Here is an 18,264-nt window from a genome sequence, read left to right as displayed (position 1 = left end):
CCCAGAAACAACTAAAGGCTGCCAGGCATCACGCAGGAGGAGAGAAGTGGGGTGGTGACCAGCCCCCTTGCCACCTTCACAAGCTTGTCCTGCTCTCCCTTCACTCTTTTCTTTGGCCCTGAGCCATCCGCTGCTTTACTCAGCACTAGCCCCTCCTCCCGGGTCCTTTCTGTAAATTGTGAGACCCCCCCCCAAAACAGCTTGGTGTCCAAGGAAGTCAGGGAAGGGTGGGAGTGATCCTGGGGTGGAGAGAGCAAGGCAACTCAGGCCTGGTCAACCTTTGGGCTGCTCGGAGGCGGAAGGCAGCCCACATCCCTTGGTACGGGACTTGCTTCCGAGAAGGCTTGCCCTCAAACACTCTGGAGGCATCTGGAGACGGCTCTGTGCAGCATAGGCAAAAACACAGCCCCACTCCCACCCACGGGAGCTGAGATCTGGGCATGGGGCTTCAGAACTCAGGCCAAACAGCTAATGGGGCTTCTGGAGGCTGCGAAACGTGGTGTCAGCCAGAGCGCTGAGCTGGCAGGCTCCAGACCAAACTGGAGAACTACAGAGACAGCCGGGAGAAGGAGGCTGGTGGAGGACCAAACTGCCCTCCCCTCCACCCACCCTGGGCCTCTCTTCCTCCCCACTCAGGACCAAAGCTCAGGCATCCGACTACGGGCAACCCAGAAAACTCCTTCCTAGGTGTTATGGGCTGAATTCCCTCCACCCAAAAAAATTCACATATTGAAGTCCTAACCTCAGTACCTCAGAATGTGACTATATTTGGAGATAGGGACTTTAAAGAGGTAAATAAATTTAAAAAGATATGGGTGGGCCCTAATCCAATCTGACTCGTGTCCTTATAAGAGGAGATTAGGACCCAGACGCATCATGGTAAGACACAGGGAGAAGGCAGCTGACTGTAAGTCCAGGAGAGAGGCCTCAGGAGGAACCAGCCTTTCGACAGCTTGACCTCAGACTTCTGGCCTCCAGAGCTGTCAGAAAATTAAAGTCCACTGTCTAAGCCCCTTGCTCCGTGTTGCTTTGTGGTGGCAGCCCAACCTAAGACACCAGGCCATCGGGCTCACCAGAGGGCACTGCTCCCAAACTAAGGGGTCCCTGAGATAGCAGGCAACCCCCTTTCTCCCAGTCACCTGTCCCAAGGCCTGGAAACGTCTGTGGTCAGAAAGTTCTTGACAATGAGCTTCCATTGACTCTTCCCCTTTCTTCGCTTCCCCCTCCTTCTAGCTTAAATGCAGGTGAGTCACAATGGTCCCCAAGAACCCATGGTCACCCCAGCCTCAGTCCCCCATGGGGAAGCACACCTTCCCTTCTCCCTCTCTTTCTGGTTCAATCTCCTGGGCTTGTCCAAAGTGAAATGGGCCATGCTGTATGGCAGCAAGCTCCCTGTCACCTAAAGGTTTGAGAAGTTGGGGAGCCACCTGACAGAGGGGTGTGTAGGTGCCAAACAAGCTGAGTTCTAAAGCAGGTAGAAAGGGATGTGGAGTTGAAGCCTTAGATTCAAATATCAGCTCCACTTCTTATGTCATGACCCCCGGCAACATAGCCCATCCTGCCACACCAGTGTGGTTGCTGGTACACCAGGACCGGAGATCATGCCAAGGTGGGTTCCAAAGGTCCCTTCCCCTCCTGAGCCTCGGTTTCCCCACTGTGGCAGGATGACATCAGATGGGCTCTATGGTTGGCCTGGGCCACACCAGCCTGGGAGGTCAGTCTACAGAGAACAGAAGTCCCCAGGTGGCGCTTTCTTCCTTCATTTTGCCGCCGAGATGAATCAGGGCTGTCCTGGTGAGTGGAGGAATGCACTCCTCATCACAATGCCACCCACCTGAGTCTGGAATTGGGAATGTGGAGGGTGGGGATGCAGGCAGCGAGGGAGGGGTTAAACACAGAACCGTGGTGACAATGAGGGTTAAGTCAAGGTCACCTGGAGGGTTGCCCAGAGAAACAGGAGCTCTGCCCCCAGTGCTGGCCGCCCCTCACTCCAGGGAGGGGACAAGGTAAGGCCCAGGCCAGCGAAGATTTCGTTCCAGAGTGCCTGGCTCAGTGCCCCCACCCTCCCCTGAGTCACCCAGTGGGCTCCAGAGGTCCTGGCCTGGCCTGGCCTCTCCTGTCCACTCCCCCGGCTGGCCTGAAATAGCAGAGGCAGGCTGCTTCCACAAATGGCCTCATCTCACCTTGGACACATTACCCTCCACCTATTTTGAGAGGCCAGCCCTTCCCTCACCAGAGGCATTCCTGAGTGAGCAGCCCCTCACCTCCTGGGAGGTGGGGGAGAAACACGAAGGGATGCGTCTCAGTTGTTCCCTGCTCCGGAGACCTGCGAGCACCTGCCCCGGGGCCAGCCCGGCAGCCTCCAAGGTCCTACGCTGCATGTACCACCACCTCTAAGCTCTCCTTCATTGTGAGAAGCAAGACCAGGGTGATCTGGACCACCCAGAGGTGAAAAGTGGGGGGTAAAGCAGGCAGACACTCACCCAAGCTCAGCAAGGACCCAGCTATGACCACAGGACCAGATACCCAGAACAGGCCCCTGGAGATGCCAGTCAACCCAGGACTACTCAGTGGTTAGCGCTGGCTTTCACACTCAGATCCTCTCTTAACTAGCTAGGCCATCCTGGGCAGAGTACTTAAGCCTTCTGTGCCCCAGTTCCCCCATCTAACCGTATAATAGTGCCCACTTCCCAGGTGCCTGTGTTAGAAGAGATGGTGACTACCAAGTACTGGCACTACGGCTGGCATGTGGCAAAACCAGAGCTGGCTCCCAAGGCCAAGGAGCCTTCTCCCTCAGCCCTGCCTGCAGATCTTTGAGATGCTGCCACAGCAACTACTGATGTGCCAGAGACTCATGAGAAAACACAGCATGTAGCCCCTCCACAACTGCTGACCCCCCAAAATTGTTCACTGAATCCCCATCTTACAGCAGAGGAAACTGAGGCCCCGAGAGGATGGCATCTTGTCAAAGGATTTGAACCCAGGTGGTTTAACTCCGGAGGCCACATTCTTAATCCCTATACTAACCTGCCTCTCCTGGAAATTGCTACGGTAACCCAACAACATGGATGCTATTACGGCCCCAAGTTTGTAGATGAGGACACTAGGACCACGGGAAGGCTAAGTAATCGGACCCAGGACATGCAGCGCAGAGGAGAGTGCTGGGATTTGGACCCAGGCAGGCGGCCTGGAAAGCACACCTGCTCACCCACTGCACTGCAGTGCCCGGGGCAGCGGCCACTCCTGGTCCAGCAGTCCCAGAGAGCAGGCAGAGCCGCCTGAGGTGCTTCATCACCCCCAGGCCATCCCCCTGCCCCATCACTCCAGGGAACAGCCAGGCCCCCTCCCACGCTCCAGCTTAAGCACCTCCTGAGCACCCCAGAATCTTGGGGATTAGGGGCTCCTACCCCAGCTGGCACGTGGGGAAACTGGGGCACAGGGACTTGTCCACAGCTAGGGAGACAGACACAGGCCTCCTGGTTTCCCTCTCTTGACTGGAGAATTGGCCAAAGGAAAATGCTTTTATCTCTGGGCCCCAGGATCTAGAGCCTTCATAAGTACCCCAGGCAGGATGGGGATCAGGCTCCTGCTCCCCCCCCCCCCCCAGGGCTGCTCACAGCTTGCTTTCCTGTCCCTATGGGGGCTGCAGCCCAGCAGCAGCAGGGAGCACACCGTGGGACAGGTGGGGTCTGCCCTGGTGACCACCCCAGCTCACAGCTCCCCTCCCAGGCCAGGCCTGGGGAGAGGATGCCGGGGTGTGAGCTGCCTCCCCTGGCCACCCTTAAGGCATAGAGCCAATTCTCAGCCTCCAGACAGGAGCCCCTCTGTCCCTACAGCTCTCTGTCCCTACAGGACGGCTGACCTTTAACTGGCCAAAAGGTCCCTCTGGTTCCATCCCTGCCTGGGGAAGCGGGTTTGCAGGAGAGAAGAAGGCAGGCTAGGGGCCGGGAGGAGTCCAGGGCCTCCCCTCAGCCTCTCCCTCCTCTTCCCTGCCTCTCACTGTTCCGTCTTCCCTCTTCCTTCCCTCGCAGCCCAGTGTCCCAAGCCCTGACCTTCCACAACCGCTCCTTCTTCCCCCTTATTTTACCTTTTATTTGCCTGGCACTTTAGAGTTTACCAAATGTGTTTACATTTATCATCGCATTGAATCCACACCAGGGAGAGATAGGGAGACATTGAAAATTCCTTCAAATTGCCAAGTGTTCTTGTTAAAAATGCAAACATCCCCAGAAGATGAACAATTAGGCTGGCAGCCACTGGTACCTCAGACTAATTTATTTCATCCTCTGCCTCATCCTCAGCCACTTAGCACAAGTGGATGGGGTTGGGGTGGGGGCAGGGGAAGAAGTAGTGCTTTTGGGGGGCTGCCTCGGCAGGGTAGGGAAGGCCCTGGTGTGGTGTCTGCACCCCTGCAGGGAGGAAGGGCAGGGAACTAGGGTAGGTCTGAGGACAAGCCTTCAGCTTTGCAGTGCTGTGCATAAACAACATGCCCTCACCAAGCCCTGAATTCTAACCCAACCACCGCCCTCCTCCCACATCGCTCATGCTGGTGTCTCCGAGGTCAGAAGGAAAATCTTTATGCAAGAAAAGGCTTAAAAGGCTTTCAGGGTGGAGTCCACAAATCCAGAACCTGGGAGAGGGAGGAGGGAGGCCGGGTGCGGGTGCCTGGTTCTCCCTAACCCAGCTCTGCCACGTGGCCCTAGGTCCCCTGCTCAGGGCAGCCCCCCCCCCCCCCCCCCCAGAACCAACTCCAGCTGGAAGGAGAAGCCCATAGCCTGGGTGCTGGTGAAAGGACACATACAGATCATGGGGGTCAATCAGGAGACCCTTCCTTCAAGGGGGTCTCCGTTACCCCGACGGAAAACTGATGGAGGGGTGGGCGTGTGGGCCTGAGGGTCCTCCCAGCTCCCACATTCCACGGTCCTGGGACCAAGTCAGGGAAACAAGCCTGTGGCCAAACCCCAGGCAGGGCATCTCAAGAGCCCCAGGATGTTCATTTTTGGAGGCCCCGCCCTGCATCTCATCACATATTCAAATGAACCACATAAAAAAATATAACCCACATATAGCTCTCAAGAGTTGAACTGAGTTGCAGTTGACCATCTGACATAATGTTAGGTTTCGTAGCTAAACAAGTATTAATTTCAATTCTGTCGTTTTCTTTGCAAATTGTGGAGCCTATCTGTTTGCCTCCAGCTCTCAAACATTTTCGTTGGCTGTCGATGAAAGCCTGTAGGCCCTAGATGCTGTGTCTACACTCCCAGTGCTCTGACCCCAGAGAGCTCAGGCAGCGAGGCTGCAGAAATGCAGCAGCGGGACTTAAAAGAAACCTAACAAATGCTGTGTCGGCGTCACAGGGGGTACCTCGAGGTCCACTCAAGGCCACCTCCTCTGAGGAGCCCTCCCAGGTCACTCTAGCTAACAAGAATACCTCCCCCCACCCCAATCTCAGAGCACGCGCCATCCATGGGATTCATTTGGCACCAATGGCACACCCTCCAGGTGGCCGTTTAGCTTCATTTTTTTAGCTCTGTCTTCATTATTTAACACACCCATGTTTGCCTTATCTTCTCCCACTGAACTGTGAGCTCTCCGAGGTGCCTCGGACCTCTCCTCTGCCTCCCCTCTGAGCCCAGTATGGTGTCCCACCAAACAAGAGAGTCCAGGCCCTGTGTGCGGGGGTTGTGCAGTTTGGAGAGGGACAGGAGGCCACTGGTCCCACCTACCCTCCATGCCGTCATCGCGATGCCCATTCAAGTTGTCGTAGGAATCCCAGCGGATGAGGGGGTCAGAGGTGTTGTAGTCCACTGACACACTCGGCCCGTTCTCCAGGTGTTCCATGCCTAAAAAGGGCGGGAGGACAGTGAGGAGAAAGGAAAAAGAGATACGCAGCTGGAAAAACAGAGGAAGCCAACAAGATCCCCCAAGGATGCTCCCTACGGGACTTCTCACTTTCTTGACCCGGGTGGGGTGGGAGCAGTGGCTTCAGTTGGACGGAGAACCCAGGGGTCTGATTTCTTGCATTCTTGAAAAGGCTCATACCAGGTCATAGGGGTAAATCAGGACAGGGCACTAAGGAATGAAGATCCCCTCCCCCAAGAGAAAGCTGGGTGGCCCTCTGCTGAGTTCTTCTTCTTTCCTTTCTGTGTCCTAGGAGCAGTACAGAGAGACCAGAGTCTGCCCCTGGGGTCAGCAGGAGTGTGGGAGAAGCAGAGCTCACAGCCTTGACATTGAGAGGACACAAGGTCATCCAGGCCATCTTCCTGCCCCCAACTTCAGAAGCTTCCCACTCTAGGTAGAAAGCTGAGGGGAGAGACAGAATCCCTCCTACACATCCAGAGAAAGCCCAGAATGAAGACAGCACAAGCTGCCAGTCAGACATTCTGGGGTGAGTCGCCTCCCTGAGCTAGCTGTCCTTTCTTTAATCTATCCAGAGTCCCCCTGTCTATAACCTAACTTCATATCCTCCCATTCTGTCCTCAGATAAGATGGAGAACAACTGGTCTCCACATATAACCAGTCTAAAGGCTTAAAGGCTATTATTAAATTGGTCTTCTCCGCTTCAGGTTGAATCACCTCAGTTCTCAGAAATGCCTATCATTTAGCCAGCACCTTGGAGTGTCCCCTCAGCCACACCCTCCATCCTCCATGGCCCTCAGTCTCTAAATATAATAGCATGATGACCTAATGGACTAGAACAGTTTATCCAACCCAGCGCCTCTCTGTCTGCTTTTTTATTTTTATTACCCAGAGATTAAGTCACTGGTTCATGTTTAGCTGGGGGTCCACTATGATACCCAGATCTTTTACTGTTGGCCTGCATTTCAATCACAGGTAACTTGACAATTATAAAGAAGATCAGTGGGAGAATGGTGAAGGAGAGGTGGGAAAAGGCCAGGATAGAGGGGAGGAAGTGAATGATGAATGGATTCTAATTTGACTTATACCTTGAATTTTCTCTGGCCCATAAGAAAATACAAATTCCACCTTGCCGTATTCTGGAAATCGATCATCTGAAAAAGGAGAAAGAAAAACAAAATGGGCAATCAATTTCTAAAAAGGACTCCATAAAAGATTTTCTTCTAGAAAAGATTAAAATAATACATATACACATTGGTAATATATTGTTATATATATTATATATACATTTACATATATATATATAAATATATATAATTAAGTCTCTTGCCCTCCCTTGACCCAGTCCTACTTACCTGAGGTAGTCATTTCTAACCATTTCTATTTCTTGTTCTACTAGTGGTTACCTCTAAGACTTTAAATATTAGCCAGTTTTTATGTCACTATTTCTAGATACATCAGTTTTAAATAATCCCCATTGATTCACCACTATGAAAATGAATAATTTGGCTCACTTATACTACTCCTACCTCCCTTCTTCTAAAGTCTGGTATTATCATCATCATCATCATCATTTATTCTACTGATTACATTTGAAACTTTAAATACTATAGTTAAGCCTCTATTTCTGGACCTGTCCCTTTTTTTAGTATGTTTTTATTGATTTCAGAGAGAAGAAGTGGGAAGGAGATAGGGACAGAAACATCAATGATGAGAGAGAATCATTGATAGGCTGCCTCCTGTATGCACCCCACTAGGGATCGAGCCCGCAACCTGGGTATGTGTCATGACTGGGAATTGAACCGTGACCTCCTGGTTCACAGGCCAATGCTCAACCACTGAGCCACACCAGCTGGGCTTGATCTGTCCATTTTTGACTCCCTCTACGTAGGAGAAGGAATTTGTGCCCCTCCCTTTCTTCCATCTTTCACCAACCCTACCTTTATTGTGTCAACTATTCCTTTATTGTTCCTTGTTAAAATTGATAACATTCATTCTGTTCTATAATCATAACAGCATCTTCTGCTTTTGTCCTCCTGCCTCCAGTGCAGGGAAAGCACATCACAGGACACATCCTTCTCCTGCACCAGCCAGACTACACGAGGAGATCATTCCCCTCCTCCTCCAAGTCCCAGCCCCGCTCTCTGCTCCCTGCCTGAGCCCAATCTGGACACAGATCATCATACACTGTGAAGTTATCAAGGATGGTGCCCACTCCCTGGGGAACCCATCATGCCTGTCTATGTCTATCACTGCAGGCATCACTCTGTAGTATCATGTTTGTGTGTCTCATTCTTCCATAAGACTGAGGTTATGGACTCACTCTTTCTCATTGCATCCCCAAGGTCTAGCACACGCCTGGCACATATAGACACACAGTGATGCTTGGTGGATGGGTGGATGAATGGATGAACAGATGAATGGATGGGTAGATTTGGATGGGAAGGTGGGTGGATGGATTGATGGATAGGTAGATGGATGAATACATGAACAAGTGGGTAGGTGGATGAGAAGATGGATAGATTTGGATGGGTGGGTAGATGGATAGGTAGGTATATGGAAGGTAAGAGGATGGATCGACGGATGGATTAGTGGATAGGTAAATGGATGGACAGAAGATGGATTTGGATGAATGAGTGTATAGATGGATAACTTTAGATGGGTGGGTGGGTAGGTGGGTAGATGCACGGACAAGTGAATAGATGGATGAATGGATAGATGTGGATATGTTCCAGTCCTGAATATGATGTAGATAAAACCTCAAAGAATAGAGAAAAGAAGCAAAGGGAGACACCCCCCTGACCACCTCCCTTTCCCTTAGAAAATGGTTCCCCTTCACTGCTACCATACTCCCCGCCGCCCCCCCCTCATAATTGCTCTTCTACCCTGTGATAGAATTATCCCTTGCTAGGTCTACCTCTCCACTCAATGAGCCCACCTTTGAAGGCATCATCAAGGTCCTCCTTCCCAAAGACAACTCCCAGGTCATGGATGGCGCAGGTGTGGAACTGCACACGGAAGATGACGTCTCGGGCTGGGCTCCGGAACTTCTTGTGGTAGCACTTCAGCTGGGCGAGAAAGAGAGCAGAGCCCATCAGGCGCCCACCGGTGTGAAACCGGGTCCCAGGGAGCTTCTTTATCAGCTCCAAGACCGGGCCCCCCCGGCTCACCCCAAACCCAGTGAGGGAAAGGTCACCAACACAAACAGGATCTCAGAGCCTCTGGGAAAACTTCTAGAAGAGCAGAGAGTTGGAGGCTAGTCTTACCCCATGGGGACAAAACTGCCTCTCAAGAATTTCCTGTATACAGATCAGAATGGAAAAAGTAAGAGTGAATTTAAATTGATGGAGGAAGGGCTGAAGCTAGAATTGAGCGAGTCCTTGTCACCAGTAAGAAGCCAGGAGGTAAGAGCTCCCACTGGGAGACATTTCCCTGGAGCTGCTCCAGAATTAGAGGTAAGCCCAGCGGAAGGGGCATCCAACTCCGAGGCCGGAGAATGCACAAGCATTGTCAGAGGCTGCAAGGCCTTGCAGGAACCCTGAGAGCCTACAACACTAAGGCTGGTGGCCCCCCAGGAGTGAGGTCTTGTCTGGAGAGGCAGGAGGAGCGCAGGAAGAAAAAAGGGAGAAAAATAAACGAGGAGGAGGGGCTAGAGCCAGAGGGGCAGCGCTCACCAAGATGTCTCCCTTCAAGAGCAGCCCAGGCTCGATGGTGATGCAGATGCTGGTCTGGCTGTCTCCTTGGACGTTGCTGTGGGGGAGAGGCGGGCAGAGGGAGAGGGGGACCGCTGGGGGGGCAGGCAGTGTTTTTCTCCCTGCTGCCTATCTGCCACCAGGCTACGGGGAAACCTTGCCGACTTCATCCCTTAGCCCTCTCCTGGAAGAGATTCAAGGCAGCCACCACCACACACACACATACACACACACACACACACACACACACACGCACGCACGCACGCACGCCCCTGCTCCTGGTCCTCAGCCTCGGAGCTCTGGCATCCGGGACTCTCATTCCCGTGGAATACTTACTAGATGCCAGATGTGTAAACAGGCTGCATGGCCTGGTAGATCCGGAGAAATGGCCGACACCCTGTAAGGAAGGGTGGTGTTAGCTATAACAGTAGGAAGGGTGGGAAGAGGGAGAGGAGTGAAGGAGGTGGGGGAGAAAGAAAGGAGGGGGAGCGAAAGGGGAAGGAGAAAAGACTAAGGAGAAATGGAAAGAGACGGAGGAAGAAATACTAGCTTTTCATCTGAAAAGCATTTTAAGTTGACAAAAACATTTCCTCATCCGCTATCTGCCAGCAGGTGCTACAAGTATCAAACCCATTCTGCAAATGAGTAGACTGGGGCTAAAGAAAGCTCAGGAAGTGGTGCCGTTGAGACTCCACTCCAAGCCTGTATTTTTACCATGGCTGCCTCTTCAGAGAAGGGGAAGGAAGACAGGAGGGTCTGGGAAGCCAGAGGCTGGGGTCAGTACCTCCTTTAGACTCGAAGTTGGGGATGCCGTGCATGATCACATGGTGCAGAAACAAGGGCTTGTTGTTCATTTTGATGGTGCCAGAGAGCAGGCCGCTGAAGTAATGCACGTACCTGGAGCAGGGACAGGGGCAGCTTCAGCCAAGGAGGTCTGAACCAGAGCCGAGCCATCCCATATTCTCTTTTCCACCATAACACTGCCCTAGGTTGTTTGCCCAGCCCCCCACCAATGTCCCCAGGCCTCCAGGTAGCTGGGGTCTCAGCCCAGCACAGTCCTCCCTTGTTGTCTGGAGCTCCAAATAGGGAGAAAAAGCAGGTTCTATATGACCTAGAGCTGGGTCAAGCCAAACCCCCTACTTGGGGTTCTCCAGCACCCCCTGGTGGTCAACATGAGCATCTCTTTCCTGCTTCACTCCCAGCCCAGGAATCTCCTGCTAAACCAAAATTCCTCCCACACATCCCTGACAGGCATCTTTCAACTGCTCACTACTACACAAGACAGGCTGATCCACTATCAAATAACTCTGACACCCTTATACTGAGCCCAAACCAAGCTGACATTTATACCCACAGACCCTGGATCGGCTCCACATAGTCCCACCAGCCACATGACACTCCAGCAAATAGTAAGAACATAATAATTATAGTCTTTCACTTTTTTAGATCATGCTAAGTGTATGAAAATCCATCTAGAGCATTTCATTTGGTGTTGGAAGATATCTAACTTCCACTAAGTACTTTTATCTCTAGGGTCAACATCTCCCATTTTTTTAACAAAGATCTTGTTAGAAGAATGGAAGGATTAACCTATTCCCACTCCTTCTAAGCAGAAAGAAAAAATTAGGTTCAGAAAGGCCCATTAGCCTCCCAAAGACACACAGCAAGAACACACAAAGCTGAGAGTGAATGGGGAGAGGAGGAAAAAAGTCTGAGTCCAATGCACCTGCCAGAACAGAGGCTAATCCTTCCACCACTGGCCAGCACTTCCTCCTTCTCTGACTGGCCAGAGGACGCCAAGCTGAACCAATCAGAATGCATCTGAGACTCCGGAGGAAGCCAACATGGGCTTTTGAAGTGGGTGAGACCAGAACCCACATGACCATGATAATAGTCCCCTCCTATATCTTGACACCCTGGCCCATCTCCAGGCCCGTGGGCCTCTGTCCCTGGGCCAGGGTGGAGCCACTTAGGACAACCCTAGCAAGATAATCTGATGGGCAGCACCAGCTCCTATTCAGGCCCCTGCCCAGCCCCCAGCCCCATTACTCAAAGCGGAAACCTGGAATGGTGGGTTCCTATCAAAACTTCTGATCGTGCCAACAGGATGTGTCTGTGTGCTGGGGACAATGAGTCCGGGGGTGGGGTGACAATGAATGGGGGAGCTGCAGGCCAAGCCCCTCCCTCCCTCTGCCTGCCCTCTTCTCCTCAACGGCCTCATTTCTTACCAGTGACACTGACAAGAAGGCGGGAAAGTGGCAATGAATGCCTGGTAAACCCAACAGTTGCACTTTCACATTTGGGCACAAACAGAATTACCCACCCATAAGCAGATGTGGGTGCAGATATGAACTGCAAGGCAGACACAGATAATGTACACACATGTGTACACACACACACACACACACACACAACACACCAAGAACTGTGGAATCCCTGCATAATCCTATTTCTGAGAGGTAACACTGATCCCCATTCTCCAGGTTTTCAGCTTCAGAGATGTGACTACTCGGCCTGCTCTCTCCAAGCCACGTGCCACTATAACATCATGCTCCTCTAGTTGTACCCCTTATCCTTCAAGGGTTCAAGGGCAAGGGCCAGACTCGTGACCCAGGCTGACAGCCATAAGTGGCAAGCCAGGGACTGAGGAGAGGGTACTTGAGTGACAGCTCCTCCCTCCCTGAGACTTCTTCCCTGGGAACACCCTCATGGACCCAGAGCTGCTGTGTCAGGCAGCCTAGCCAGAATTTTCTGCACATAAAGACATCCTGTTTCTGATCCAGCTGACCTACCAGCTGTCTTGTGCCAATTGTAAGATACTGCGTTGCCTGAGGACTCACTCATTTCTGCTAGGGCTTCCCGCTCCAATGGCGGAAACCATCCCCAGCAGTGCCAGCACACTTCTAGAAAGGCAAGCAAGATACGAGTGATGTGAGTTGGGGACACCCAACCTGGAGAGTCTGGGAAGCCCACGGACATGCAGCGAGGGGGTCCTGCTGGCCAAGTGTTCCTAAGGGTTAGGAAAGCAATGGGACACTGTGACCTCCTGGCCTAGACCCTGTACCCCAGCCCTTCACTTAGATGCTTCCTTCTCCCTTCTCAAACCTCACCTCACACGTTACCTTCTCAGAAAGGTCGTCCCTTTGAATCAGCCCCTCATGCCCACTCCCATCACTCTCTCGCCCATCATGTTCTATTTTGGTTTACCCCCTTCAAAGCACTTCTCGCTCTCTGAAATGACCGTGATGGCTCATTTCCATGGGTATCATCCACCAGAAGGTAAGCCCAAGAGACCTTACCTGAGAGATTTAGCACCATAGCCTTAGTGTGTAGCCCAATGTGACACATCAGACAGGTGTGATGGGCCCACAGCTCTGGCCACACAGGGGGAAGGCCGGAGTCCAACTCTCCAGTTCTCTACTCGGCTTGGGTCTCCACCATTCTGGCTCCCACTCACATGCAGCCCCCCAAGGCCCACCTGATCCTGACACTACCTGTGCTTCCTGTGAATCAGACATCACTAAACAGCATGTCACCCACAAAGCTGAATCCAGGGGGAGCCCTCAGGATAGTGGATGGCACAGCCAGGGGGTAGGTCCCAAGTACATCTGCCTCTGCCACTACTCTCTGTGGACCCAGGCATGTCACATGCCTTCCCTCTGGGCTCAGGCTTCTCTCCTGTAAAATGGGGATGCCCTGGATCGTCATGTGGTAGGTCAGCATTATTCAGCTTTGGGCTCAAATTCCCCTCCTCTGAGAGGTATTCCCTGACCATGGTCATTAAAATAGCCCCATTCCCCTCCTTCAGCTCTCACCTCTGCAGTGCTCTATCCTCTTTCTTTCCTAGGACTAATCGTGATCTGAAATTGTCTTGTTTCTGTATTTCCTGTATAATGTCCATCCTTCTCAATAGAGTATCACCTCACTAGGGGCAATGGATTTTGTCCTATTCAACTAGATATCTCTAGCGGTTAGAGCATACCAGACTGCCTAAAATTTGCCAAATGAATGACTGACTCAGCCCCTGCCCTGCTTCCTGCCTGGGCTGTTGTGCACTCCATTGAGACCACGTGGTTGAGTGCCCTCGATAAAGTTTTTAAAGCACACCCAGTAAAAAGTGACTGTTATCGAGAGTGCATGTGACCTCCCAGGCAGGTGGCAGGGACCTCGGCTTCCTGTAGACTCCTCCAAACACTGAAGCGATCCTGCTTCCAGGACCAAGAATGGCACTGCCTCCTCATATAATATGCCTTCTTATACCCAGACCGATGCCTCCACTGCTCTTTAGTACCAGCCTCAGGAGCCAACTGCCCTGCCCACTGTGGGCACACACACAGATGCTCATGGGCTCACCCATGTCCCTGATTTCAGACCCCTCCAGACTGGCCCCTGAACATGCATATTTAGTACACCCCCACCGAGGCATGCTATTCCATCCCCCGTGGGTCCATGAGGCTAGTCCCCACACATAGCAAGCACACATGTGTGCACTGGGCTGTGTCCCACCTTCTCTGAGATGGCTGGCCAATGGGTACAATCTTATCCTCGTAGAACCGCTTCATTGCAAACCGGTCCAGTGCCTGGTCGGCGCTAGGGGGAAAGACAGGTGGTCAGAGGAGCCAGCATCCAAGTGCAAGAGCCCCTCCGGCCCCCTCCCCGCTCCCCAGACCTGCAGTGCCCTGCAGCCACCCTGTGCGGAGGTGCTTTCAGGAAAAGAGTGCCCTGGCATTTCGCGATCCTGTGTGCTATACGGGGGCTTTGGAGCCAGACAGCTGGGAGCCTAGCACTAGTCCACCACTTCATCACTATTCTTAGGGCAGGTTATTTAACCTTCCTGAAAATGATTTTTTTTATTTCATGTCAAATGAGAGTGACAGCTGCCTTCCTCAAAGTTTGTTATGGTGATCAAGTGGGCTAACATCTCTAAAGAGCTTGGCGCTTCTAGGCACATAGTAGGTGCACAGCAAGTACACACCAGTAAGCAAAGATTAGGCTAAGATGGATTTCTTAAAGTTGTAAAATTGCCAACCATCAGAGCGCTCAGAGAGATCACTTTAAAATGTAGTGACCGATCCCATAGCTTGCCCCTTCTTGACTCTCCCAACGACTTCCCATCACCCTTAGAATAAACCCAAAGTCCTTATCAAGTCCTCCAAGGCTTGCCCCCTTCCAGCTTCACTTCCTACTCCTCATGCCCTCACTCACTCAGCTCAAAACATGCCAGCCCCTCGCATGGCATTCCCACCGCAGGCCTTGTCCCTTCCTCCTCTCTCTGCCTGGGAAGTTCCCTCCCAGACTTTATGTGACTCAGCCGGTCCTGCCCTCCTCCGCCTAATTCAGGTCTCTGCTCAAATATCACCTCCTCCAGAGGCCTCCTCTGACCCCTGTCATGCTCTGGTCTCCATTCTTTCATAGATCTTATCACCTGCTATTATGGATATACTTGCTTATATACTCTTAAGAGTCCAGGGGACAGTGGCCTGGCTCTGCCCACTGCTGTATCCCAGCACCTAGAACAGTGTGGGGCTGTTCAGTAACTACTGTCGAGAGAATAAACCAGTGAGTGGATGGATCCCTCTGACTCTCTGCAAAATGGAATCAAAACAGGGCACTGCTGGTTTACTAGTCTTGCTTCAAAACCCCTAAATAGGAACGGGCCCTGCTAGCCGGGGACAGGGGGATGGATGAGATAACTCCCAGACGGCTCTGATGGACCCAGACCTGATTCAGCATTTCCTTTGGACACCCTCCCTGATCACCCAGGAAAACAGAAGGCAGTTTGGCAAGAAAAAGTGGCCCCAAGAATCTGGCTGGATGAGGTATCTACAGATGGGCCTGTCTCCCAAGACTGGGCAATGGGGGATGGACTCTCCTCTCTCCTGCCCTCCACACACAGGCTCCTGGGTTGTGATAGGCACCTTCCTTCCTCATCCTAAGACCTTCTCATGCCCTCTGTCTTTGTCCTCCTGCCCCAAGGAAGGGAGAAATCATGGGTGGGTCAATATGCAGAGAACGGGAGGTTCGGGGGCCCTCTTACCTGGCCGAAATGTTGCTGTAGTGCATGTACGCGGCGATGACCACTCCTATCCTGCCTCGGTTTCCCTGAAAGAGGCCCCAAACACAAAAGCCTTTGTTTCTAAGGCCGGCCTACTGCTCCAGTGCCCATCCAGAGCCTTGGAGGGAAGGGGGCAGGGGCTGGAGAAAAGGGTGTGGTTCTAAGGGAGACCAGGAGGAGAAAGGGGATATGGGGGAGAGAGGGGGATAGGGGAGGGACGAGGGTCAGCGCTGAGTCTCAAAGAGAAAAACACAGCTGATCACCCATTACACTTGAGGGCCCCACACTTCTTGTGGGGGCCCCCGGGACAGGATCTATCATCCCTAGAAAGGAGAATACACGGACTTCCACACTCACACAGTCCAATGACACAGGCCAGGAGATACCCTCATCCAAGGATACATTCACGCATGGGCATGCGCACACACAGACACACACACACACACACACCCTGCAGCCGGCTCTGACCTTGTTGTGTAGAACGACGACATTGTGGGGGTCTGCGTTGAGCCAAGTGTCCATGGCCTTGCAGACACTGCAGATCTTCTCCAGGGCCGGGGTGTGGAGGTCAGGCCAGCCAAATTCTAGTACCTGTGGCCCAAGACAGGAGTGAAAAGTGGCAGAAGCCCAGAAGGTCAACCAGGGCAGTAGGGGCAGCACACACTCCACATGCTAGTACCGGGCAGTGGCCACCAGCGGCTGGGCCTTGGTTCCTGCCCTGACTATCAGCCCAGCTGGGAGGTGGGGGTGTGGAGGGGTAGGACAATGGCCAGGACCAGGGACCCGGTACCTGAGTCTCAGCTCTGACACTGGCTTGCTGTGGAGCCCCGGACAGTCATGGCCCTTCTCCTAGCCTCAATTTCTCACATGTGGAGCAAAACAAAGGCAAGGTCCCTTCCACATGACTCTGACCTCAAAATGTGATGGGGCCCCAGCACTGCCCCCAAGCTCTGCTCCCACAGACAACCTCATGGCCTGGCTCAGGGCAAGAGGGCAGAGCAAAGGGTTCCTGGCTGTTCGTGGCTCTTTTCCAGGCCCTGGCCACACACACCATTGATTTTTAAGGCCAGCCCAGAGAAGCTGAAGGAGACAGAGGGCACATCTGAACCGCAGTCTCCAGCTCCTCAAAACTTTTCTCAACTCACAGAACTTTACAGTAAAAGAGAACTTCTGCTTAGAAGGGCCCAGAGAATATACCTAATCCAGCCCGTCCACTTTCAGAGGTGCAAACTGAGGCCCAAAAAAGTGTGTCACCTCCCCAGGGTCACACAGTGACAGGCACCAGAATTCAGGAGCCGGCAGCAGGCACCATGCAAAGCCCGGCCCATAGCCCACAGGGTGAGCAAGTGAGAGCTGGCGGTGGGGAGGTCCACGTCGGCCATTCCTAGCCAGTTTAAATCCAAGATACCTTTCAAAGAAACTAACAATCTCACAGCTCCAGCCTCACCCAGAGATTCTAAGGGCTCCCCAGGGGAGGCAGAACTGGGTAGAAATCACTTCATCGAGCTTTGCTTTCTGTAGTTCGTATTATGGAAACAATGAATAGATTTCTTTCCCATTATCCAAGGAGAAGATGGCACTGTAATAGGCTTTGCAAACTGTCACAGCACTTTCCCTAAGACTCTGATGTGGGACCCGAGGAGCAAGGGGGACTGTCTGTTATCTCCCCTCCCAGGCGGGTAGACACTCCCACCCTATTCGGCATGCGCTCACCTTGGCGTGGAGCTTCGTGATGTCAGGTCTCCGCTCAGAGAGGTTGAAAAGCTAGAAGGAAGAAATGATGGAAAGGCTCACAGGCTGCTCTGGCCCCTGCTGGAGATCCCACCCACACATGAGCTGGGATCCTAGACATACACACTGAGCAACAGGAACCTAACTATAGGTTCTCAGGATGGGAGGGGGGGTGGTAGAGGGGGAAGAAGTATAGACTCTCAGCCACTCCCCTCTGTGAGCAGACGTCCAGAACTAAAGATGAGAAGCGGATGGAACCTGTCTCAGGTTCCATATTCAGTATTGGCCTTCTCTAGTTTCCATTCCACAGGTGGACTTTAGAAACTCACCCCTTGAAGATGCAATGGCTCTGTGGTCAGACACCCTCCATCAGAGGAGGCAAACTGTCCTGGGTGGGCCCTCTCAGACCCTTGACATCCTCTCCCATGATGTTCTCCGGCACCTAACCACAGCCCCTGAGAATCCCCCAGTCTCTGGAATTCCTGTCTCCACCTCTACCTCACTGCCTGGGAAACTCAAAGACCACTATGTTGTCTCCTGGGGAGAAAAGAGGACCCCACGGTCTGGAATAGGCAGGATGGAGGGGAGGTGGCATAGCACAGAGTCCCATGAAATCCTGGACTCCCGAAGTCAGGAAGGACCGTAGATGGCTTCCAGTCCACTCTTGAGCCCCATAATGGAACACGCTTTATTACGTGAACAACAGCAACCACTCGAGTATCCACACCCTGTCATATCCATGCTAAGAACTTTACATCTACCAGTTGGCTTCATTCTTTCAACCACCGTAAGACATGGGTAGTATTATTAGACTCATTTTACAGATGGGGAACTTAAGACTTAGTGAGGGCTAAGTGTCCAAGATCAGCTACTTAATAAGAGCAGAGCCTGCATTCGAACCCAGGACTTTCTGATGTTTCAAACCAG

At 52.5% G+C, this 18,264-nt stretch overlaps 1 protein-coding gene across 2 annotated transcripts in view; it reads right to left on the bottom strand.

The window, feature by feature from the left end:
• TNS1 (tensin 1) overlaps nt 1–18,264 on the bottom strand; it is a 219,091-nt gene that overhangs the window by 67,981 nt on the left and 132,846 nt on the right. For both annotated transcript variants that reach the window (XM_028151044.2, XM_054723191.1), the window contains exons 9-18: nt 17,320–17,370; nt 16,075–16,197; nt 15,589–15,653; nt 14,058–14,141; nt 10,336–10,448; nt 9,888–9,948; nt 9,534–9,609; nt 8,798–8,927; nt 6,948–7,013; nt 5,727–5,843 (exon numbers count right to left, since the gene is read on the bottom strand). In XM_028151044.2, coding sequence (XP_028006845.2) covers nt 5,727–5,843; nt 6,948–7,013; nt 8,798–8,927; nt 9,534–9,609; nt 9,888–9,948; nt 10,336–10,448; nt 14,058–14,141; nt 15,589–15,653; nt 16,075–16,197; nt 17,320–17,370 — 886 coding nt within the window. The remainder of the gene's footprint in view (nt 1–5,726; nt 5,844–6,947; nt 7,014–8,797; nt 8,928–9,533; nt 9,610–9,887; nt 9,949–10,335; nt 10,449–14,057; nt 14,142–15,588; nt 15,654–16,074; nt 16,198–17,319; nt 17,371–18,264) is intronic.

Source organism: Eptesicus fuscus, chromosome 11, assembly GCF_027574615.1.
Source record: "Eptesicus fuscus isolate TK198812 chromosome 11, DD_ASM_mEF_20220401, whole genome shotgun sequence".
NCBI classification, from domain to species: domain Eukaryota; kingdom Metazoa; phylum Chordata; class Mammalia; order Chiroptera; family Vespertilionidae; genus Eptesicus; species Eptesicus fuscus.
The sequence above is the reverse complement of the archived record's forward strand: the minus strand, read 5'-3'. Positions and strand labels throughout refer to the sequence as shown.